Here is a 20882-nt window from a genome sequence, read left to right on the forward strand (position 1 = left end):
CGCATAACGCGTCTGTAGATGCGCTTTTACATTAGCTTTGTCTGCATCAACCTCCCTTGATTCCGTTGCAGTCATTCAACTTAGTACACACAAACACTGTATCTTCTGCACACGTGAATGCACGTGAGCTTGTTCTGAGCAAATGGACGAGGAGATCGTTTACCACTCTCTCTGAGAACACATACGACTATATACGGTGAAATAAACAGCGTTGGGAGCGCCTACGAGTTGTAGGAGCTTTACCATATTTAGTATCCTTCCTGTTCCCTTGCTGATCTTCATTGTTTCACTCAGAATACCATAAAAGGGCCTACACACAAGCAATGATGTCATGTACACCGCTCTAAATGTGCTCTAAATGTTTACTCAAAGTCAGTTGAAACAGAGAGGAAACAATGCACTGGAGCTCAATTGTCCTGATCTTTCTTAGTCTCGTTCCGCTCTCATGTCAAAACAAGGAAAGCAGCCCTAACTGCCCTCTCCAAAAGTATGCCACCACACTAAAAGAACTAATTTGTGTAATATAACGTACCAGGGACTACCGGGTCACCCGGATCGACAGGCATTAGGGTACATGGAACATGTACGTTTCCCTCTCAATGCTGAAGCACCCTAGGGTCATAAAGGAGACAAAGGAACGCAAGGAAGCGCGGGAAGAAACGGAGACAAAGTATGCACGTTGGTGTTCGTTGGTGTTCGCAGGAGCGGGCCTCGTTCTGCTGCCATTTCTAGCCTCTATTCAGGATTCAGACAGTAGATGATTTGTAGATGCCTCGTTAATGATGGGAGGAAAACAGGCAGCACGCCGGGCGTAACAAAGAGCAAGCACTAGTAAATAGTATGAGAAAAAATCTGGTAAATAGAATAGTCGTTCTTTATAAAGTTATCTTTTCTCTCGAATCTCAAGTTGATTAGGCTATCCAATGCACCTGTCCTGGGTAGTGCTGTCTGAAAACCTTTTTGAGAGTTGAAATGTCTCTTTCACTTTGTATTGTGTCTCTAAAATAGCGAAGAAGCTGGTCGCCCCCTTTTGAATTTTCTTTCAATTTGTGCTTAGAACGAATGAGAAGATTGTTGTCATATAGGTCCCTTAGAAACTCAGGCTTCAGTGGATTACGGTTGAGTTCCTTAATGAGATGACTTTCGTGTTGACCAAAGTATGTGTTGAATAAGGCGACGTTAGAGGTACAATCACCTACACTTGGCAAAGGACCTTCTGACCCTACTGTCAGTGGCATCCTTTTTTGTAGCATAAAAACTTTTTCGTCATTTTCATCCTGTCTTTTCTCGACTTTTTCCAATCGTTGTTTGACTTTCTGGTTTTCGCCGACTAAATCGTCCACCATTTCCGCCAACTCAAGATCGCGTTGACGCTCTATTCGAGAATTGCCTACGGAAAAGCCCAGCTCCGATCTTGCGCCCACATTCTACACTAGTATCCAAACCTTTACGTGGATCACGGACATGAACGACCTCGCTTCGGAGTGCAGCCTCACTGTGACCGTTGTTGCTTGATGAGGAAGAAGACTCGCCATTGCCCTTTGCGCCCTGAGTATGTGCAGCTGTCAGATCACTTGGAGAGGTAGGAGAAGAGGAAGGAGGAGGAATAGTCTCTTCATTGCCGCGCTCTGACCCAATCCTTCCCATTTCTGTCCCACTATCTCCATCTAGAAAAGAAATTCGTGCCGATACAGCGAATTTTCTCTTAGCGTTAAGTCTTACTCTCTGTTCTATCATCTTGTGAACGGTCATAATAAGTTCCGATGCTTTTCGAGTAGCGCACGAGGAGGACCAAGACTATAATAATAATTACGATCAAAGCTACTAGTACGCCTACAACAATCCCAGCAATTGCTCCTGCTGATAAACCCTTTCCCTCAACTACTACTACTCCGCCTGCATCGGTGTTTTCTCCTACACAAAACAAGATGATGACGGCCTGACAAAAATCAGAAAAGACCAACTTTACCCGGTTTGTTAGTCGGGATTACAGACGTAAAGAACGGGGTTGGAATTTCAGAGGTAGGGGTTTCAGACGTAACAAACGGAGTTGAGATTTCAGACGTAACAAACGGAGTTGAGATTTCAGACGTTAAGAGCGTGCTGTTCTCTATAGTTAGACCGGTGGGAATTCTAGTTGAGTTCACATGACTTTCCGTGTAGTTCCCAACGGCCACGACAGACACATTGACTTCACTGACGTTCAAATTTCGAGCGTCAATGCTGATGTTCGGTTGAAATCGAATGGCCGTCATTGAAAGCCCCCACTCAACCCTGTAATAGATGGGAGGATCGTATCGATGGTTCGGATCGGTGGGCGTATTTTCCCAGGCAAGCTCCACCCAGCCATCTCTTCCAACCTTTTTCGTAAATGAGACGCTGTTTGGCCTCCCTATAACGAGTACAATTAACTTAGACAAACACTAGGCTGCTGCCCGCAACGGGCGTACTGATTATCTCCACGTTGATTGACTGAGATTCAAACGTATTTCTTGCAGGAAGAAGAAGTCCTTTGCCTTTAACGAAAATGCTTCCTTCGTCCAATCGCGACAGTCTACAAAGTTTTAAAACAACGGTTGCATTTGAAAAGATGCGTTCTTTTCGTTCCGAGCACGGAATGACGCGCTTTGTTTCATTGTGGACAATCCATAGTTTAACAGTATCAGCTTGATACCGAACAAATGCAGGCAGATTCAGATCTGAATCTTCGTAAAGGACCCGCTTCCGAGGTCCCTCTATTTCTATAGTCGGATCATCTACAGAAGTATAACGTAATTGGAAAATTAATTATGAAATAATTAAATAATTTTACTAGTTACGACGTAAACGATTGCGGCTTCGCTTTCGCCGAATCCGTTTGGCTCGCACGTGTAGCTCCCGTTGCTACTGCGCTCCGCTCTAAACCGTAGTGTCTGCTTAGATGCGAAACCAGATTTCGGCAATATGTCGAATGAAGGGTCATCATCGTCGATAACGTTCCCGTTGTGACGATAGACGACACTCGACGAGTTAAACGACCGTCCGTCTGAAAAGGAGCAGAGAAGTGTAACGTGTTCACCCAAATTTACTCCTTGAGTGGACGTCAATTGAACCGTTTGTCCTAATTATTATATTCAATACCAAAAACGCCGCAAAAAAAGCCGAACCGCTGCTTACCATTTACGACTGCGAATAGGCGAATTAGTAGAACAACGAAGTTCGATGACGTAAGAGTGCGTAAGACATTCCAGTCCATTTTATCCTTTACTGACTAGTACTACAGAGCAGATTACACACAGATACAGATACTCAAAGATCGCGGTCTGCCTTACCAGTTACGTGTTAGTTTTATTCGATTTATTCTTCGACGGGTGGCCTCCGCTGACCGGATCTCACGGGAAAGCTGAGAGCTGAGAGAACCCGCCTTCAAAACACGTCGTCGATAGATAGGCGCGTGACGCGGCACTGCTAAAAGGAGATCAAGAGACGAGAGGGGCCGCGTGGCCGCGAGTAAACGGCGAGTTATGCGATTGGCGTGCTTATGTAGCGTGCGTTGCTGAAGCTCATGATCTCATTCAAATAAGAGAACTTTTTTGTGCCGAACGCTCGGCAGCCTTGAGGATCTATAAAAAAAGCCAAGTAAGTGTCGTATACAGCCGTCAACAATTGTGTAATGAATGTAACAAATTAATTAATTAAGTAACTATAAATAATCGTTCACCTCTGAAGTCATTCATCGTTGCACGGACCCCTTTAACTCTCAGACGGCTTTTGCGGACCCCTTGTACGTTTGAGTATCATTTCGTCATCGTCGCTTGGGAAGCCCTAGAACGGCCAAATTTTGATTCGAAACTAGCTACAAGTACGTCAACCGGACGAGGGACAAGATTTATAAACTTCAGCTCGGCTTTCTTCAGTACATTGTATTCAAAACTGGCGTGCATGCGGCAAGAATGTGAATTTTTCAGTTTATCAGATAAAGGCATTGTTTTAATTAAATATCGAAGACCTGCTTTGTGACAATGTGTGGAAAATTAATTCGTTAAATATTCATCTTATCTTGAGTGCACATGATTGCCTCTGAAGCCATTCTCATGCACAGTCTCTCATCACACAAATCCTGTGTTCTGCGTCTACCATTGCAGATGTACGCAAATTTATCGTAGAAAAGACAAATTTCTCACCATGGAAAAGCGCTTGGGAAAGCGCTTGCGAAGTCTTTCAGCAAGATTGTTGTTCTGTACGCCATTGACGAGAGCGTCGAGTACGGCAGCAAAACTATCTTTCTCAGGATTTTCCTTCATCCACTGTCGAAGACATTGCGATGCCGCTTGATGCTTTGCCTTTTTCTGATTGCGCTCACTGACATGTCTTGAGATGGATTCAATAAAGGCTTCCCCTAGGGATGGTTCTATCGCGCGAAATGTATCTTTCCATTCGGAGAAAATAATTGAACTAATTTCTCCAATGAGTTCATTAGACTCGTTCAGCATAATGAATTCATTGGGCCCATTGGACTGTCTCTTACGCCAGCACCGGACGAGAATTGCCACGGCAGCAATAACGAATGCCGATAAAACTGTACCAAGGACAATGGCAATAACTAGAAAAAGATTACGGTAACTAAAAAAGGAAATGAATTAAGCAATCGCCTAACCTTTAGATTTCCCAGCATCAGTATCGTTAGGGGTACCAGGAAGTGCTACAGACACACGTAATTATCGATCAAATATGCTGAATTTGAGTCATGACTTACCGAAACAGAGTAGAGACGGTTCGTCACACTTGGAAACGACAACGGGACACTGAATTGGAACTGGCTCCTTCCTTCTGTGAGACTCGGTCTCGTTGAAATTGAAGAGATAGTAGTAGTCCCCATGGGTGTTCGTTCGTCTTCTTCTCATTTCAGAATTGGCAGCTGGATGGCACAGATAGGAGTCACGGTACACGCAGACCGGCAGCTCCTTGTCTCCAACACTAGCGTACACGACATCGCGTTCCGGATCTCTGAAGAAGCCAACTGGCCCTAAAAAAACGCAAAGCAATTATTTCACGCCGTGACAAAAAGTGTTGAGACTTACTATCGGGATCTAGACCGGTTCGAATCCTCGTCAAGGTTTCGTCGCTTTCTGTTCCGTTTCCAACAGCGATGATGGACACCGGAAAGTCCTCACAAACGCCGAGGCCGTTGATTGTCACGTTGGGCTCAAAGACGTGTCCCGTGTTCCCTTTCCATTGGACTTCGTAATACATGACGAGATCGTTTTTATAGCTTGGATCAGGTGGTACAAGATTCCAGTAGAGCTCAGCAGAGTCCTTTTTCACCACGTTCTCGCTGATTTGGACACTGTTTGGCTTTCCTGTAAAAAGAAATTGTTCAGAGAAAAGAAATGACCGACTCTCAGACGCCCATGCGTACGTATTATCGCAATTTCGACAGACTCGTTGGATCGAAACTTTGCGTTGGTACTTCGCAAATTGCCAACGCCTTTGACGTAGTATCGCCCTTCGTCGGATCGAGACATCGTCAGGTTCCAGCACACGGTCCGATTGGTGAAAACGCCAAGGCGCTGTATCGAGCCTGGAATCCCTTGATCCGATTCCTCGTGAACGACGCTCAGAGTCAAGCTGCCGGCCTGATAGAAGACGGCCGTTTCGAGATACAGCCGCGAACCTTCGTAAATGTCCCTATTCAGAGGACCTCGTATATGAATCGTTGGATCATCTACAAGAAATAGGGAATCATGACGTCATCATTATAGCTATTAATTATTTGACTAATTAATTTATAACTTTCTTACCTGTCAAAATGTAGATGATAGCTTTATTGCTTTCCTTGAAGCCTTTCGGCTGACACGTGTATGTTCCGTTGTGGCTGAGATCCGCTTGAAAAATTTTCAACTTTTGCTCCCCGGATCCCACCGTCTTGATTTCGTCGAACTTCGAATCATCGATGGCCTTTTCGTTGAAACGATAGACGACGTTCGCCGGATCGAATTTTTGCCCCACTGGAACTTGGCACGTGAGTTCGACGTAGTCTCCTATTTTCACGGCTCGAGACGAGTTCAGCGTGGCCGCCGCTTGCGAATCACCTAATTTCTTTTTGAAACTAGACACGCGTCAACTCTGTGCACGTACCTTCCACGCGAACGACTAGCTGGAGAACGAGAAGTAATCGCAGGAATTCATGTCGAGTCCGTATGACGTTCTCGAACATCCTACGAAAATAAATGTCAAAAGAGTACGTTGCGTGTGTACATGTCTTTTCGGATATCTCACGGAGGCGGTGCGAATCGTGAGAACTTATGGAGGTGTTTGATGAAGTGCGAAGAACGCGCGAGTGACGGCAACTCGCTTTGCCAGGAACGGAATGGACTTGGAGAGACGGAGACGGTCCAAATCGTGCCCGAACCAACTGCCCGAACAAACTAACGTGCGCTGAGGGCGCGTAATAAGCTATATAAAAATACCAGCGGCATCTAAAAAATGACAATCAGCAAAGGTTAAATGCAGTTACACTAAACTTTCACGGCGAGACGATTGGGATTGGGGTACGCCTGATGAATGATTTTCTGCATCATCAGCATATTGAGATTCTACCGCTGGCTGAAGTTCATTGATTTTTTCCGCCACGTGACTCGAAAAGACGTTGTCGTCACCAGACACTTCCTCTACATTCGTCATTGGGCTGTTCGAAGATCCTGACTGCCGATTGCCATCATTGGGAAGGAGATCTAGTTCTGATTCCCTTCTGCAAGCAATGCGCTCAACGCGTACTTTTATATTTGTTAACCTTGGGATACTTTCATTACTCTCCGAACTCTTTTCTGGGCGATTCTTGCGACGGCCACTCCGCCCTTTTCGAGTAATTGCTACTGCTACTACTATTACTACTGTTGCAGCTACTGCTGCTGTACTGGTACCAGCAGCGATCGCCGTCAAAAAATTCCCTTCAGCAGCTGGGGAGGAGGCTGTAACAACCACTGAACCGGCAACACCTAATAAACCTGATTAATAAAAAGTCTGTAACCACGTGCAGCGTTTACCCGATGTAGAAGCGGCAATGTCGTCCGTCACCGTCAATCCAGTTTCATTCGGAAAACGAAACAACACGGTCATTGGCACGAAATCGGTCACGTCAACTCGACACACGTTTGATCTTTTCGACGCATTGCGAACATTGGAAGCAGTGACATAAAACTCCGTCGTTTCGACCCTATTTAGAGTAAAGGCAGCGGTAGACCGTGAACCATCCACCGCGTGACTCGACCACAGATCAGCCCCGCTGGATCGGAAGTACACTTTGTACAGGTCAATTGGACTGTTTCCGTCAAAGGGAACAGTCCAATTCACGAAAGCAGTAACCGCGTCCATTTCAACGATAACCTTGGGAGTGAAGAGATGGGGAGCATCAGGCGGACCTGCAAGCACACATCAGTTCAATGCAAATCGCCATATTTCTCTCACTCGAGACCCCACCTCTGACAGTCAAAATTACTCGTTGAAAAAGCTTGACCTTCGATCCAAGCGGGTGACCAGCAAAATTGCACTCGTACGTACCGCTTAGATTATACGTTGCTTGCTTTATCATCATGACCCCGTCAGCTGTGAAGAAAAGATGGCTACTTGACGTCAGCTGTTTTCCGTTGCGATTCCAGACGACGCTTTCAGAGATCGACTGATTAGGACTGCATTTGATTGCCGCGCCATCGCCGAGCGCGATTGTTCTATACGCGTTTGGCGCGTAAAACCGCAGCGCTCCGCTATCTAGAATCCACACCCTCAACTAATAAATATTTTGAATTGAAAATACGTACCTTCAACTTTGACTTCCGCCTCCTTTGATACGACTGATAGCGTTATAGACGAGCACGTTCGACTGTTATTCGCGTAGCACGCGTACATCCCCGCGGCACTCTTCGGGGCATTGGGAATAAATAGCGTGCCCTTGACGTAATCGACCTGATATTTATTTCCGAGTTTCTCAACGAACGTTCCGTCTTTTTTCCAGTATATTCGAGCGGGAGGATTGGCGGTGACGTTGCAGGACAGATTGATGTCGTACTCTTCGAGGAAGGATCCACCTTGGGGACCCTGTGCTATCACAGGCGGATCTGTGAAGCCTTTTAGATACAAAACAAAATATTGTTCTAATAAAACGCCTACGCACATTCGACTTCCAAAGCTTGAGCCGTCGACGAAGTCAACGAGGGGTACTGGTTGATCGCTTCGCACGTGTATTGACCAGCGTCGGACAACGTCACGCTCGAGATGACGAGTTTTTCATTGAAATTTCCCCCAATTTGATAACGGGACTGAGACCGAGTATCTATCTTGACCCCTTTAAAATACCAGAAGACGTGAGTGAAGTCCGAGCCCGAGCAGCTCAGAGTGACAGGCGATCCCTTGCACGCCACCGTCTTTGTGTTAGTCGGTTGAACACTCGGCTGATCTTCTCAGAAAAAAAACGAAAATCGAGTAGATGAGTTAGAACACACACACGTATCTGACGCTCACATATAACGCGAAGAGATTTCGAATTGCTCTCGTAGACTGTCTTGTCAGAGGCTTGCGCTATGCACTGATAGGATCCCGAGTCGTCGGTATCCACGACGTCGATGTCGAGCTCGGACAAGTCCGAGTTGAATTTATAGTGAGGGTCGGTCGTGTCGATGATGGCGCGATTTTTCTTCCATTTGACAATAGTTAGAGGACCGGTCACCGTGCAAGTGAAACTCGCGTGGTTATTTATTGGAACGTCTTGAAGCGAGAGCAGCTCCAACAACACAGGGTTCGACTCTGAAAAATAAAGCAATTAGCGGACGATCACGTTTTTCGCACGCGATGCCTAATTATAGGGGTTCAACAGCCGCGTTCAAATTTTTCGATTTGTCCGTTTTTAGGCAGCTATCATTTAGTAATGCGTTGATGTCTTTCAGCAGACTGTGTACACAGCTTTGATTCGTTACGGCTATCGCACACGCGCATATTGAAAGCGGCTCGAACAATGCTCGGACCACCCGCGGGCGGCGGCTCCCATGCAGGCCGGGTGTGAACACTGAGATCATACACCATTCGTACGGCGACAGTGCGTTACCAGAGACAGGCCCATGCACAGCAGCTGCTGCCCGCAGCCCGCGGCCCGCAGCCCGCGGCCCGCGGTTACAAAATTAACCACAAAAAACACCGAAGTCCGGTGGGAAGATAAGTACGTTGCTTGCTCGATCGAGTCTTACCCGCTCTAGTCGTTAGACTGGTAAATAGCAAATGGAGAACGGCGCGCTGCAGTGCGGAAAACGACATCCTTAAGTCTAGAAGTAGGAAGTTGGAAGTCGCTGGCTGCTGGCAAAGAGTCTGTTTAGCCGTTGCTGAGGAGTGTCCACCGTCTTGTGCTCAGACTTTGCGCTGCCAGGCTCTGTGCCCCTTTGCACTGGCCGTTTCTATTCGTTTTCCTTGACTGCTGTTGACTCACGTGATACCTGCCGGCCTCTAAACCAATCAGATAGGCTCCGCTGTACCAGAGCCATATACAGAGACTGTAGACTGACTACTTCAGTCTCTTTACTGCCTTGATCGTGATATTAAAAATATTTGGAGCTATCATAATTTTTTAGCTCGAGTTTCTCTTATTTCGATCGACATAATGACTGTCCTTATATCTTTTAACCCGATATTTTTCATATCTCGTAGTCAAACACATTTTTTAGTTGCAAACGTTCTAAGCTCATCTCTATTATGACCCCATACCTGTGCTGGTGCCCAAGTAGGGGTCCCAATAACATTTTATTGCAAATCCTTTAGACTAACCTCCTTGTCTCAAGTCTTGCAGAGTCGATTGGTAATCCTTCGAAGCGTTCATTAGAATCATCTTCACGTCGCAACGATGTCCGCATTCTCTCATATACTAATAGCACTTAGCAGTTTGAATATGAGTAGCAGTTAGACTTAGGTAGACCTACTTTTCCAAGCTGTGGCCGACCTCCGCCGAGGAAGAGCAGAACAAACAAAAATCCAGGAGAATAGTAACGCGCGCTCGTCCTGTGACATGACACTTCGCACTGATGAAGAGCTCTAGCTTTCTCCCTAGCTTTCGCAGTGTAGAAACGAGTCGATCAGGAAGGTGCTTCACCGTGAAAGGTCATTTTGTTTCCGCATTTCAGTTTCTATCGAAGGTCACATTTTCCGCATTCTTCTACTAACAGGAAAAATGAGGGAAACCCCCAGCGCGTCAGAGCATACTAATCCACTGGCGCGAAAATCTACAAAGACGGAAATAAGAAATAAACGAGTCTACCTACTTGACTCTCGAGTCTCGACCAAGGGCCGGGCCAAATTAAAAAAGAAAGGATTTTCTACATAGGATGTTATAAACTAACAGAAAAACCAACAGGAGAATCGTTGAGCATTCAGTTACAGTAGTTTGATTAGACTGAGGAAAAAGATTGCACCGTCGAAGAATGCATAGCTTCTTGTGCAAAAACAACTTGGTCATCGTTCTTTGCCTTTGGATTAGTAGTACTTCTTGGCATTTTCATTTCGTTGTCAGCCTTGCTATTTCTGAAATTTGTGTTATAGCTTTCAAAGCTTGTTGCTGACTTTGGTTTGTTTGGCCGACTGTCGCTGCCTTCACTTTGAGAAGTGTGCACTTCCAATCTGCGTTGGATCAGGAGATGTTTGACTCTCTTTCGTTGAATACCACAAATGATTGCTATAAGTACTGCGACAATTATAGTCAGACACACACAAACAGCAACGATGACACGATTCAGTGATGCAGCTGGCATGCCAGCAGTGGTAGAGGTACGAAAGACACCTACAAGAAATCAATTGGGTACTAAAGTAGTTCAAGTCAAACATATTCTACCTGATGTAGTAGAAGCAGTAGCTGAGACCGTTTCAGGTAGACTCGCATTCGAAGAAAAAAGCAATGACGTCAGGTCTGAAACGTCAACTCGAATTACATTAGACTTTTCAGAAAAATTGCGATTGTTGTGAGCCCTGACAAAGAACTCCGTCGTTGCAACGTTCGGTAATGCAATTATAGCAGAATGTCGTAAGCCGTCCACTGCGCGACTCGACCATTGACCGCCATTGCCTGATCTATAATATAACCAATAATCAATAATTCGACTGTTGCCGTTGAAAGGAGAGGTCCAATTGAATTCGGCAATCGCACGCCCATTCTCAAGTTTCACTCCTTGGAGGGAAAGTCGAGGAGCATCAGGTGGACCTGGAAGCGGACATGTCTGGTTAGCGAAACACCTGAAGCGCTCTGGACCCTTTACCTCTAACAGTCACAACGACTCTTTGAAAAAGTGTGGCCATCGGTGCAAATAGGCGACTTCTAACGTTGCATTCGTACGTATTGCTTAGGTTATACGTTGCTTGGCGTATAGTCATCTGTCCATTGGTTGCGAGAGTGAGATGTTTGGTCGATGTCAGCCATTTTCCGTTGCGACTCCAAACAATCGTTTCTGATTGCAACGACTGGTTGGCTTTACACTGAATTTCGGCGTTTTCTCCGACCGGAATCGTTTTGTACACGTCCTGAGAATAAAACGGAACAGCTTCCCCGTCTAAAAACACCACCACAATTCAATTTCCTTTGTATATGTAGTATGTAGTTTTGCTGAATCGCTGCTTTACCTACAACCTTGATTTCAGCTTCTTTTGATTCTATAAAAGTGCTTGTGCAGCTGTAGTTAGCCAAGCACGCGTACTTCCCGGCGTCGCTTTTGACAGAATTTTCAATAATTAGTGTACCTTCTTCATAGTCAACTTGATATCGCTTGCCAAGCTCCTCGACCGATATTCCATCCTTTTTCCAATAGATCAGAGCGGGTGGCACGGCGCTGACGTTGCAGAATAGATGGATGTCGTACTGCTCAAGAAAAGATCCGTTCCGAGGACCTTCTAGTATAACAGGTGGATCTACAGAAGGAAATTGTACTAATAAATTAAATAGCTTATGTATTTGAAAGTCCGCACGTTCAACTTCGAGCACTTGCGTTGCTGATGACGCTAATGAGCTGTACTGGTTGACGGCTTTGCACGTATATTGGCCGGCGTTCGACAAAGCTACTCGGGAGATAACTAGTCGTTCATTTGCATTGCCACTGATTTGATAGCCAGCCTGATTTTGAATTTCCACTTCACTGAACCACCATAACACGTGAGTAAAATCTTTTCCAAAGCAACTGAGAGTGACAGTCGATCCTTTGCAGGCGAACGTTGTTGCATTCGACGGGTTAATGGTGGGCTTAGCTATGTAAGCATAAAATTATTGCCAGACTAGTTGTACCTTCTAAGTTTAACCTAGTACACGAAGAGACTTTGAATTGCTTTCATATATCTTTTTATCAGCACCCTGCGCTATGCACTGATATGACCCCGCATCAGTGGCATCAACGGAGTCAATATCAAGCTCAGACATGTCTGACGTGAATTCATAGTGAAAATCGGCTAAATCAATAGTGACGTCATCTTTTTTCCATTTGACTACGGTTAGTGAGTCTGTCACAGCACAGATAAACGACGCGTGATTGTTTATTGGAACATCCTGAAGGGACAACAGCTTCAGATTGAGATTTGCTTCTGCTTAAAAGAGAAAGAGTCAACGGTGAGCTGAGCAGAGCTATAAACAAATTTGAAGAGCTATAAAAAATTATTTATAGAGCTTGGTAGCTATTTGCATGTGACGCAATGGAGACCACACGCCAAGTAAATGAGTAAGAGTCGAGTCGTTTGAAACCCACCCACAGCAGCAGCGTTCAGGGTTCACTCTGACAGCTTAAGTCGTGCTTATATAAAGTCGCGGTTTTCTGACCAGAGTGGTGAGAAAAATTACGGATTGCACTTATTGAAATCGGCCTGCACTACTGAGAGAGGACCCCACGTTCATGCGCAGGTCTCACCACCAGCCATTGCAGACGTCGTTAGACTGGCAAACAGGAGTTGCAGAAGAAGAGAGCACTGAAACACGGTCATAGACACCCTCACACAGAAGTTGAAATTGATGGTAAACGGGATCATAGCAGGCACCCAGCTGATCGAGAAACTGCGAGAACCCACGTACTGTTGACGGGAACGATTTTCAGTATCGTCTGCACAAACAGGATTCTGATCAGCTGTTTGCCAGCGTGCGTCCAGGGCGCGTCCTGGGCAACGATAAACATAAACATAAACATTACAGTCTGACTTACCCAGCTTCTCCTTTGAATTTTGTATGCTGTATGGCACCGCGCACCTGTTGGGCGAGAGCTGGAGAAAAGCAAGACAAAAAACAGTACAGTACTTGTATGAGTAATGGGTTTCCCCCCTGAGTCAATCCCTCTCCCCCTCCCGATTAATGCCAAAAGCCAAAATGAAATGGAAACAAGTAACACCTGTGCTAATTTTCAGACACAGAAACGACGAGATGTATCAAAAGGAGCGCGACATCCTTCAGAACAAAAGGTTCAGCATGGCGATCTAACTCACCCTTTCTGCCTGAAGGACCCCCGCAAAACCGTTAGCGTAGGTGCTCCTCTCACTTTAACCTCAACGTTTGCTTATGATGTCCACTACCGGTTTAAGGCTGCAACAAGGAGTTCTCTCTTACCTCTAAAACAACGGGTCACCGCCTGTGCCGTGCAAGGCGTGCAAGCCGCAAGAGATAATCCGGGATCCTACTTTCGCTTTGCTTATTGAGCAAAAATCATTAAATTTGACAAAGCCAATCGGCAAATCGTAGTAAGATTCAAAAAATTGATTTGGTTGGCCTATATAAACAGACTGCTCCAAAAATTGACGAAATTGTTGTACTTGATTCTCGTTTTCAAAGGTGTTAGCTTTTCCCCCACATTCTACCTTGTTTAATCAATTTAATTAATTGCTGCAGGGCGAAACAGGCATGCAAGACCCAAAAGGTAAAACAATACAGGTAATCAAAGTACATCACTGTTTGCCTTGTATACGTGATACACGTGATTCAATTACGGAAAAATTGTACCCACAGGGCCAAGAGGAATTGACAGAATTCCTGTAATACGTCAAATCGCGCTTTGCATTCATTGGGTGTAACAAAAGAACGAATACAGTTATACTGTACTGGTAAATCGTGTGAGAAAAAAATTGATAGCAAGAACATTCGTTCTTTAGGAACTTCTCTCTTCTCTCAAATTTCAAGTTGATCCATGTGCTTTGCACGACTGTCCAGCTGGCTTGCAGCTCCTAGCAAATGCTTCAGCAAGCGCTCCGCCTCGCAGTTGATTTTGCTCATTTCCTAGGGTCTTTTATCCAAAGCAGCCCCTTTCCTTGGTAGTGCTTTTTAAGGAGGCCTCTGATAGCTACAACATCGTTCGTACGTTTCACCCTTTTACTAAAGTAGTTGACCAGATGACTCCCCCAGCCAGTTTTTCCATTCAAATTATGGTCAGCCGGAATGAGCTTGAGATGAACAAGTTCATGTAAGAAAGCAGGCTTTGCTTCACACTTATTGAGATCTTCCTTGAGGTGATGTGCTCCATCGCCAAAGTAGTCGTTGAAAACGGCAATCTCCCTGTCAGAGTCAGAGACACAATGCTCTGGCAATGACAGCCGTGAAACGGTATCAGGATCGACGACAGCCACTTCACCATTTCCTTCTATAAAATTTCTTCTTAGCTCACTGTCAGCGTGATCTGCAAAAAGCAATCGTTAATTAGCACGTGCATTTTATGTGCACTGCAAATTCAGCAAAATAAAACGTTACCTTCCCCTTTCTGTTTGGCTTTCAGACACGAAAAGCGGCGAACAAGTTTTTCGACTAGGTCAGCGCGTTCAATGTAAACAAGAGCGCTGTGTAGTTCATAAATGTAATCTTTCTTCGGATTTTCTTTGATCCACTTTCGCCGACATTGTGACGTCGCCGACAAACATCGGTCACCGACGTTACTCACCGTCCGATTTTCTGCCTTGGCTTGGTCAATAAAGGAGTCATCTAGTTCCATTGCGCGAAAGACCATCTCCCACGTCAAGCAAACTATTGAGTCGGCGTCCTCAAAGGCTAGTTTAAACAAAGACTACTACAAATCCTTAACAATTCACGCTACGTATCACCTTTAAGTTTATCGCCCTCCACAAATGGGGCCCTAGTAGACTCTAGATAAAAGAAAACCCTATAAGTATTTGGCTGATAGAAGACGTCATTGCTACACCTGACCTTCAGGCTTAGGGACACTTGGATCCTGCACCGGCAGCACAGGTTGCTGATTTTGAGGATGTGATTTTCTGTACAAGTACCAGAAGCAGCGGCAAAAGCAGAAGCACCGGAAAAACCAGAAGAACCAGCGCCAGAAGTAAAGTATCAGTAGTATTGCTGCCAAACTAGCACCAACCACAATTCCACTGACGACTAGAAGATCGTCAATAATTAAAAAGAACACTTTTCACTCGAGTGCCTACCCTTATGAGTTTCATCGGCGAAAGTGGTCTCAGTAGTGTTAGGCGCTGCGGATGCACAGGCTCATAAAATCTTATCGAGAAGCTAGATAACGAGTCTCAACTTACTGGGACAGAGGAGATGGTTATTGTCACACCACGAAACAACAACGGGACACTGTATTGGAACAGGATTCTTTCTCCTGTGAGACTCCGTCTTGTTGAAACGGAAAAGAAAAAAGTCTGTATCGGTGCCGTTTCTTTGTCTGATCTCAACGTCAAAATCAGGGTGACACACATAAGTGTTCTGGTACACGCAGACGGGCAATTCTCTCCCGTTAATGTAAGCGTAGATTCTTTCATCTGCAGAGTCTCTAAAGAAGGGAATTGATTCTAAAAAAGTATGTCATTATTTTATTTATTTATTTATTTATTTATTCCGAATGCGTTGACTTACTATCAGAATCTAGACTTGTCTGAATCGTCGTTGACATCATGCTACTTTCTGTTCCGTTTCCAACAGCCACAACGGCCACTGGAAACTCGTCGCAACTATCGAGGCCGTCAATGACAACGTTCGGCTTGGAGACATTTCTCGTTGAACCTCTCCATTCAACTCTATAATAAATGACGCGATCGTATTGATGCTTTGGATCCGATGGCTCAAGTGTGAAGCTGAGCTCGACGTAACCCTTTCCCTCACTTTTTTTGCTGATTCGAACACTGTTTGGTCTTCCTGTAAGAAAAGTCAATTTGGAAGAAAAATTCTATTCGCGCGCCTTTCTACGCTCATACTTATGATTCGAACTTTGACGAAATCAGATCGAAACTTCGAGTCAGTGTTCAGCAAATTTCCCCGGCCTTCGACGTAGAAGTACCCCTCGTCGAATCGAGACACATTGGACAGTTTCAATACCACTGTCTTATTTGTGAAAATGGCTTCATCTAGTCGCGATCCGGGAAAGACTTGGCTTGTTTCATTGTGAATCACCCTTAGCGTCACGCTGTTGGCTTCATAGAAGACAGTTACCGTGAGATACAGAGACGAATCTTCGTAAAGGACTATATTCAAGAGTCCGTCTATCTTTATTGCCGGATTCCCTGAAAGAAATAAGATTATAACGTCACTATTATCTATTACGTTTTCTTACGAGTTATGACATAAATGACAGCGGCATTACTTTCCCTAAAGCTCCTTGGCTGACACGTATAGCTGCCGTTGTGACTTCGATCGGCTACACTAATCTTCAGCTTCTGCTTCGTCACGTACTCGGATCCAGTTTTCACAATGAAAGCAAACCGCGAATCATCGATGACGTTTCCGTTGAAACGATAGACGACGGCCATCGGGTCGAACTTCTGCCCATCTGAAGCTTCACACGTGAGTTCGACGTACGCTCCTAATTCTACAGCTCTACTTGACTTTAGAAGGGATTGCGATTGACCTAAATATTGGGTTTGGGCTATGTCGAAGCTCTAAAACTCTCCGCGGCATCGCACCTTCCCCGCGAACGATTAGGAGGAGAACGAGAAAGAATATTGAAGACGGTAAATGACGCCACGATTCGAGTCGCGAGTCGTTTCGGCCGTGAGGTAACATTCTACGAAAACGAGTCAAAGAAAAGGGTCGCTGGGTCTTACAAATTCGATTGGCGTCATTTCGAATCTCATGTTTAGCCACGGATAAGTTCAAGTTACATGAAGGGGCGTGAGAACTTTCGGAGGTGTCTGGGACGACGTGCGAACGACGCGTGGGTAACAGAAACTCACCTGCGGCGAACGAAAGAGGAGGAGAAATTCAGAGAATCGTGCGAACTGCGCCACAGCCTGCTTGCTAGCTAACGTGCGCCGATCGCATCGCTTCGAGAAGCTTCGAGACGCTTCGAGTACTGTACCGAAATATGCAAATACAGCAAATCTATAAAAAAAACAGCTAGCGGAGACCTGACTGCAAACAGTGGAGGGCTGAAGCCTAAAAAACGACATAAATAAAAAGCGGAAGTTACACCATAGATAAAAAGTTCGTGTAACCATAGATATAAAACGTACGTTTTATATCTATGGTTACACGTCGCTTTCAGACGAGTTTGGAGGAAGAAACGATGTTTGACTGGTTTGGCTCAGAAACGCTCTTCTTGTCAGGAGAAGGAGGAAAGACGTCCTCATCACCGTAACCACGTGGCGGTAGAACCTCTTCTGGTACAGTCGTCAGTGGGCTGTCTAAAGATCCTGACTGCTTATTACCACGGAAAATGAGACGCTCTTGAGATCCCCTTCTGCAAGCAATGTGCTCAAAATGTATCAAAAATTGATATTCGTATTCGCTAACCTCGAGATGCTGTCACTGCTGCTTTTTTCTTGACAGTTTGCTTTATCTGTCACAATGCGTTTCTTGCGGCAAAAGCAGCAGCAGCAGACAGACACCAGTCCAATTATTACTACCGCCCCGGAGATACTACTGGCAAGGATAATCACCAATAAATTCACGTCAGCGGCCGCGGAAGAGGTTGTGACCGTTGTCACAGCGCCTAATAGAGACCCTTGACTAATTAAGAACACTAGCATGTGCCAATTTACCTGGTGTAGAAGTGGCGACATCTGCCACATCGGTTTTGTTAAAAACAGGTAGCGACACGAGCATTAATAACTGAAGCTCGATCTCATTGACTTGACGCACGTTTGATCTTTTCGACGAGTTGCGAATATTGGTAGCAGTGACACAAAACTCCATCGTCTCGATCCCATGCAAAGCAATGACAGTGGAATGCTGTGAACCATCGACCGCGTGGCTCGACCACATATCCTCTCCGCTAGATCGAAAGTACACTGTGTAAAAATCTATTGGACTGTTTCCGTCAAAGGGAACAGTCCACTTCACGACAGCCCTAACTGTGCCATTTGTAACGTTCAAGCTGGGGGTCAAAAGATGAGGAGCATCAGGCGGACCTGCGAACATCAGTTAAAATGCGTATCTCTTTATAACCGAAGCTCCTACCTCTAACAGTTACAATAACCTTTTGAAAAAGCTTGACCTTTCGTCCAAGCGAGTGACCTGCGAAATTGCACTCGTACGTACCGCTTAGATTGTACGTTGCTTGTTTTATAATCATTATCCCGTCAGCTGTGAAAGAATGATGGTCGTTGGACTTCATCTGCTTTCCGTTGCGACTCCACACGACGTTTTCAGAGATCGACAGATTAGGACTGCATTTGATCATTGCGCTTTCGCCGAGTCCAACCGTTCTATAAGCGCTCGGTGCGTAAAACGGCAGCGCTCCGCTATCTAGAATCCACATCTTCAACTAATAAATATTTTGAATTGAAAATACGTACCTTCAACTTTGACTTCCGCCTCCTTTGATACAACTGCTATCGTTATAGAAGAGCACGTTCGACTGTTATTCGCGTAGCATGCGTACATCCCCGCGGCACTCTTCAGGGCATTGGGAATAAATAGCGTGCCCTTGACGTAATCGACCTGATATTTATTTCCGAGCTCCTCCACGAACCTTCCGTCTTTCATCCAGTATATTCGAGCGGGAGGATTGGCGGTGACGTTGCAGAACAGAGTGATGTCGTACTCTTCGAGGAAGGATCCACTTTGGGGACCCTGTATTATCCCAGGCGGATCTGTGAATAGGAAACCTTTTTAGATACAAACAAAATATTGTTCTGATTAGGTGCACACGCACATTCGACTTCTAAGGCTTGAGTCGCCGACGAAGTCAACGAGGGGTACTGGTTGATCGCTTTGCACGTGTATTGACCAGCGTCGGACAACGTCACTTTCGAGATGACGAGTTTTTCATCGAAATTTCCTCCAATTTGATAACGGGACTGAGACCGAGTATCTATCTCAACTCCTCTAAAATACCAGACGACGTGAGTGAAGTGCGAGCCCGAGCAGCTCAGAGTGACAGGCGATCCCTCGCACGCCACCGTCTTTTTGTTAGTTGGTTGAATACTCGGCCATTCTTCTCAGAAAACAAAAATCCAGTAGATGTTTTAGTTTCGCATGCGAGTACAGCTCACCTAGAACGCGAAGAGATTTTGAATTGCTCTCGTAGACAGTCTTGTCAGAGCCTTGCGCTATGCACTGATAGGATCCCGAGTCGTCGGTGTCGACGACGTCGATGTCGAGCTCGGACAAGTCCGATTTGAATTTATAGTGTGGATCGGTCGTGTCAATGATGGCGCGATCCTTCTTCCACTTGACGATGGTCAGAGAAACGTTCACCGTGCAAGTGAAACTCGCGTGGTTCCTTATTGGAACGTCTCGAAGCGAGAGCAGCTCCAACACAGGGTTCGACTCTGGAGATAAAACAATTAGGCGATCACGTTTGAGACACGCGAAGCAATGATCGACAACCGCGTTCAAATTTCGATTCATCTTTAGACAGCTACAACCATTTACTGATACGATCGGTAAGACGTTGATATCGTTCATCATGCTGTGTACACAGCTTTGATTCGATATGACTACCATCTGGTACGCGCATATCGAAAGCAACGACGTAGGCTGGCTCAATCCCATGCACGCCGGGTGCGAACACTCGTACCATTCGTACGGGATGATTATCGGCACCACCGACATAATAAAATAAGGAACACATGCCCATGCACAGCGCGGCCCGGTTAGAAAAGACTCGAAACTGAAACCGAGGTCCGGTGCATGGGAGATACAGTACATTCCTTGATTGCTCACCTGCTCTAGTCGCTAGGCTGGTGAACAGCAAGTGCAGAACGGCACGCTGCAGTGTGGAAAAAGGCATTTCTCCAGTCCAGAAGCCGGAAGTCAATGCCGTCGCTGCTGGCGAAGAGTCTCTCTGTTCAGCCGTTGCTGAGGACTGTCACCGTCTTGTGCTCAGACTTCGCTTTGCCTGGCTCTTTGACCCTTTGAGCCGGCCGTTGCAAGCCGTTCTCCTTTTAAGACGTCTCACGTGATACTGCCGGGTAAACAGAAAAACGGAAGTTATAGGCTCCGCTGTAGCAGAACCGTATACAGAGACTTTAGGTTGACTACTTCAGTATCGTTACTGCATTGATCATGAAACTAAATAATTGTTTAGCTCGAGCTTCTCTTTTTCGACCGACACAATAGATTTTTTTGTATGGCATTATATCTAGCTATTTCAACTTTATATTTTCATATCTCGCAGTAAAATACACTTCTCTAGTTGCAAACGTTCTCTATTATTGAGTCAATGACCATGTACGTACATGAACTGTAAGGTGCCCAAGTAGGGGTCCCAATAACAAATCCTTTAGGCTAACCTTGTCTCAAGTCTTGCATAGTCGATTGGTAAATCCTTCGAAGCGTTCATTAGACAGAATCGTCTTCACATCGCAGCGATGCCCGCTTTCTAGTTCTAAGATAACAAGAGTAGTTGGGAAACTGAAGTTAGATTTAGGTAAACTTACTCTTCGAAGCCGTCGCCGAAGACGAGCAGAAGAACAAGGGAATGCGCAAAAATTCAGGGAGTAGTAACGCGCGCTTGCCCTGT

At 45.5% G+C, this 20882-nt stretch overlaps 6 protein-coding genes and 1 long non-coding RNA gene across 11 annotated transcripts; 1 reads left to right on the plus strand and 6 right to left on the minus strand.

The window, feature by feature from the left end:
• Positions 1-69: 69 nt before the first annotated feature.
• LOC136199536 (uncharacterized) lies at positions 70-1323 on the plus strand. Its single transcript, XR_010673086.1, has 4 exons — positions 70-196; positions 295-371; positions 431-487; positions 536-1323. It is a non-coding gene; the product is annotated as an uncharacterized lncRNA (long non-coding RNA).
• Positions 759-3835, minus strand: LOC136199534 (uncharacterized). The gene is made up of 9 exons (XM_065989750.1): positions 3701-3835; positions 3312-3602; positions 3157-3256; positions 2813-3100; positions 2451-2756; positions 1970-2392; positions 1723-1914; positions 1446-1667; positions 759-1390 (listed from the first exon to the last, which is right to left on the minus strand). The coding sequence occupies exons 3-9, from the start codon at positions 3233-3235 to the stop codon at positions 912-914; spliced, it is 1989 nt and encodes a 662-aa protein (XP_065845822.1). The 5' UTR covers positions 3236-3256; positions 3312-3602; positions 3701-3835; the 3' UTR covers positions 759-911.
• Positions 3836-3867: 32 nt separating this feature from the next.
• LOC136199535 (uncharacterized) lies at positions 3868-6394 on the minus strand. Its single transcript, XM_065989752.1, has 9 exons — positions 6259-6394; positions 6118-6197; positions 5781-6071; positions 5399-5704; positions 5061-5339; positions 4736-5005; positions 4637-4681; positions 4164-4582; positions 3868-4112 (listed from the first exon to the last, which is right to left on the minus strand). Exons 2-9 carry the CDS (start codon positions 6194-6196, stop codon positions 4089-4091), a joined length of 1713 nt encoding a protein of 570 aa, XP_065845824.1. The 5' UTR covers position 6197; positions 6259-6394; the 3' UTR covers positions 3868-4088.
• LOC136199532 (neuronal cell adhesion molecule-like) lies at positions 6317-10000 on the minus strand. Of its 3 annotated transcripts, none has more exons than XM_065989749.1 (10): positions 9939-10000; positions 9787-9883; positions 9216-9468; positions 8497-8778; positions 8150-8431; positions 7797-8093; positions 7459-7746; positions 7026-7400; positions 6504-6977; positions 6317-6458 (listed from the first exon to the last, which is right to left on the minus strand). In XM_065989749.1, the coding sequence occupies exons 3-10, from the start codon at positions 9280-9282 to the stop codon at positions 6436-6438; spliced, it is 2088 nt and encodes a 695-aa protein (XP_065845821.1). In that variant the 5' UTR covers positions 9283-9468; positions 9787-9883; positions 9939-10000; the 3' UTR covers positions 6317-6435. The 3 variants fall into 3 exon arrangements, with proteins under 3 accessions (XP_065845821.1, XP_065845820.1, XP_065845819.1); XM_065989748.1 differs by having other exon boundaries at positions 9531-9883; XM_065989747.1 differs by having other exon boundaries at positions 9216-9883.
• A 307-nt stretch (positions 10001-10307) lies between these two features.
• On the minus strand, positions 10308-13589 carry LOC136199540 (probable oxidoreductase PXDNL). Its single transcript, XM_065989760.1, has 9 exons — positions 13580-13589; positions 13182-13239; positions 12894-13136; positions 12295-12576; positions 11968-12243; positions 11626-11910; positions 11265-11555; positions 10844-11209; positions 10308-10792 (listed from the first exon to the last, which is right to left on the minus strand). The coding sequence occupies exons 3-9, from the start codon at positions 13009-13011 to the stop codon at positions 10404-10406; spliced, it is 2007 nt and encodes a 668-aa protein (XP_065845832.1). The 5' UTR covers positions 13012-13136; positions 13182-13239; positions 13580-13589; the 3' UTR covers positions 10308-10403.
• Positions 13590-13984: 395 nt separating this feature from the next.
• On the minus strand, positions 13985-17290 carry LOC136199537 (uncharacterized). Of its 2 annotated transcripts, XM_065989754.1 has the most exons (12): positions 17149-17290; positions 16879-16979; positions 16797-16823; positions 16530-16745; positions 16174-16479; positions 15836-16114; positions 15508-15771; positions 15403-15447; positions 15161-15352; positions 15058-15099; positions 14711-15004; positions 13985-14639 (listed from the first exon to the last, which is right to left on the minus strand). In XM_065989754.1, the coding sequence occupies exons 2-12, from the start codon at positions 16976-16978 to the stop codon at positions 14236-14238; spliced, it is 2169 nt and encodes a 722-aa protein (XP_065845826.1). In that variant the 5' UTR covers position 16979; positions 17149-17290; the 3' UTR covers positions 13985-14235. The 2 variants fall into 2 exon arrangements, with proteins under 2 accessions (XP_065845826.1, XP_065845825.1); XM_065989753.1 differs by having other exon boundaries at positions 16530-16823.
• LOC136199538 (neuronal cell adhesion molecule-like) lies at positions 17240-20878 on the minus strand. 2 transcript variants are annotated; one of them, XM_065989755.1, is made up of 10 exons: positions 20800-20878; positions 20653-20747; positions 20084-20324; positions 19411-19689; positions 19071-19352; positions 18712-19008; positions 18374-18661; positions 17956-18324; positions 17708-17906; positions 17240-17654 (listed from the first exon to the last, which is right to left on the minus strand). In XM_065989755.1, the coding sequence occupies exons 3-10, from the start codon at positions 20148-20150 to the stop codon at positions 17456-17458; spliced, it is 1980 nt and encodes a 659-aa protein (XP_065845827.1). In that variant the 5' UTR covers positions 20151-20324; positions 20653-20747; positions 20800-20878; the 3' UTR covers positions 17240-17455. The 2 variants fall into 2 exon arrangements, with proteins under 2 accessions (XP_065845827.1, XP_065845828.1); XM_065989756.1 differs by lacking the exon at positions 20800-20878 and having other exon boundaries at positions 20653-20782.
• Positions 20879-20882: the final 4 nt, after the last annotated feature.

Source organism: Oscarella lobularis, chromosome 1 (assembly GCF_947507565.1).
Source record: "Oscarella lobularis chromosome 1, ooOscLobu1.1, whole genome shotgun sequence".
NCBI classification, from domain to species: domain Eukaryota; kingdom Metazoa; phylum Porifera; class Homoscleromorpha; order Homosclerophorida; family Oscarellidae; genus Oscarella; species Oscarella lobularis.

Excerpts from the sequence above, each read along its gene's own strand:
- LOC136199534 (XM_065989750.1), bottom strand. The coding sequence starts at position 3,235 with ATGGACTGGAATGTCTTACGCACTCTTACGTCATCGAACTTCGTTGTT. Across the intron at positions 3,101-3,156 it reads CCTATTCGCAGTCGTAAATG|GACAAACGGTTCAATTGACG; the intron begins GTAAGCAGCGGT and ends TATAATAATTAG. Across the intron at positions 2,393-2,450 it reads AATCAACGTGGAGATAATCA|GGAGGCCAAACAGCGTCTCA; the intron begins GTACGCCCGTTG and ends TACTCGTTATAG.
- LOC136199535 (XM_065989752.1), bottom strand. The coding sequence starts at position 6,196 with ATGTTCGAGAACGTCATACGGACTCGACATGAATTCCTGCGATTACTT. Across the intron at positions 5,340-5,398 it reads TGTCGAAATTGCGATAATAC|GAAAGCCAAACAGTGTCCAA; the intron begins GTACGCATGGGC and ends TTCTTTTTACAG. Across the intron at positions 5,006-5,060 it reads AACCGGTCTAGATCCCGATA|GGCCAGTTGGCTTCTTCAGA; the intron begins GTAAGTCTCAAC and ends GCGTTTTTTTAG.
- LOC136199537 (XM_065989753.1), bottom strand. The coding sequence starts at position 16,978 with ATGTTACCTCACGGCCGAAACGACTCGCGACTCGAATCGTGGCGTCAT. Across the intron at positions 15,005-15,057 it reads GGAGGGCGATAAACTTAAAG|CCTTTGAGGACGCCGACTCA; the intron begins GTGATACGTAGC and ends TGTTTAAACTAG. Across the intron at positions 14,640-14,710 it reads AGCCAAACAGAAAGGGGAAG|ATCACGCTGACAGTGAGCTA; the intron begins GTAACGTTTTAT and ends TGCTTTTTGCAG.
- LOC136199540 (XM_065989760.1), bottom strand. The coding sequence starts at position 13,011 with ATGATCCCGTTTACCATCAATTTCAACTTCTGTGTGAGGGTGTCTATG. Across the intron at positions 12,244-12,294 it reads AAAGTCTCTTCGTGTACTAG|CTAAGCCCACCATTAACCCG; the intron begins GTTAAACTTAGA and ends ATGCTTACATAG. Across the intron at positions 11,911-11,967 it reads GCAAGTGCTCGAAGTTGAAC|ATCCACCTGTTATACTAGAA; the intron begins GTGCGGACTTTC and ends TTCCTTCTGTAG.
- LOC136199532 (XM_065989749.1), bottom strand. The coding sequence starts at position 9,282 with ATGTCGTTTTCCGCACTGCAGCGCGCCGTTCTCCATTTGCTATTTACC. Across the intron at positions 8,432-8,496 it reads GAAATCTCTTCGCGTTATAT|ATCAGCCGAGTGTTCAACCG; the intron begins GTGAGCGTCAGA and ends TTTTCTGAGAAG. Across the intron at positions 8,094-8,149 it reads TCAAGCTTTGGAAGTCGAAT|ATCCGCCTGTGATAGCACAG; the intron begins GTGCGTAGGCGT and ends AAGGCTTCACAG.
- LOC136199538 (XM_065989755.1), bottom strand. The coding sequence starts at position 20,150 with ATGCCTTTTTCCACACTGCAGCGTGCCGTTCTGCACTTGCTGTTCACC. Across the intron at positions 19,690-20,083 it reads CAGCCTAGCGACTAGAGCAG|AGTCGAACCCTGTGTTGGAG; the intron begins GTGAGCAATCAA and ends TTTTATCTCCAG. Across the intron at positions 18,662-18,711 it reads GGCGGAAGTCAAAGTTGAAG|ATAGCGGAGCGCTGCCGTTT; the intron begins GTACGTATTTTC and ends TGTGGATTCTAG.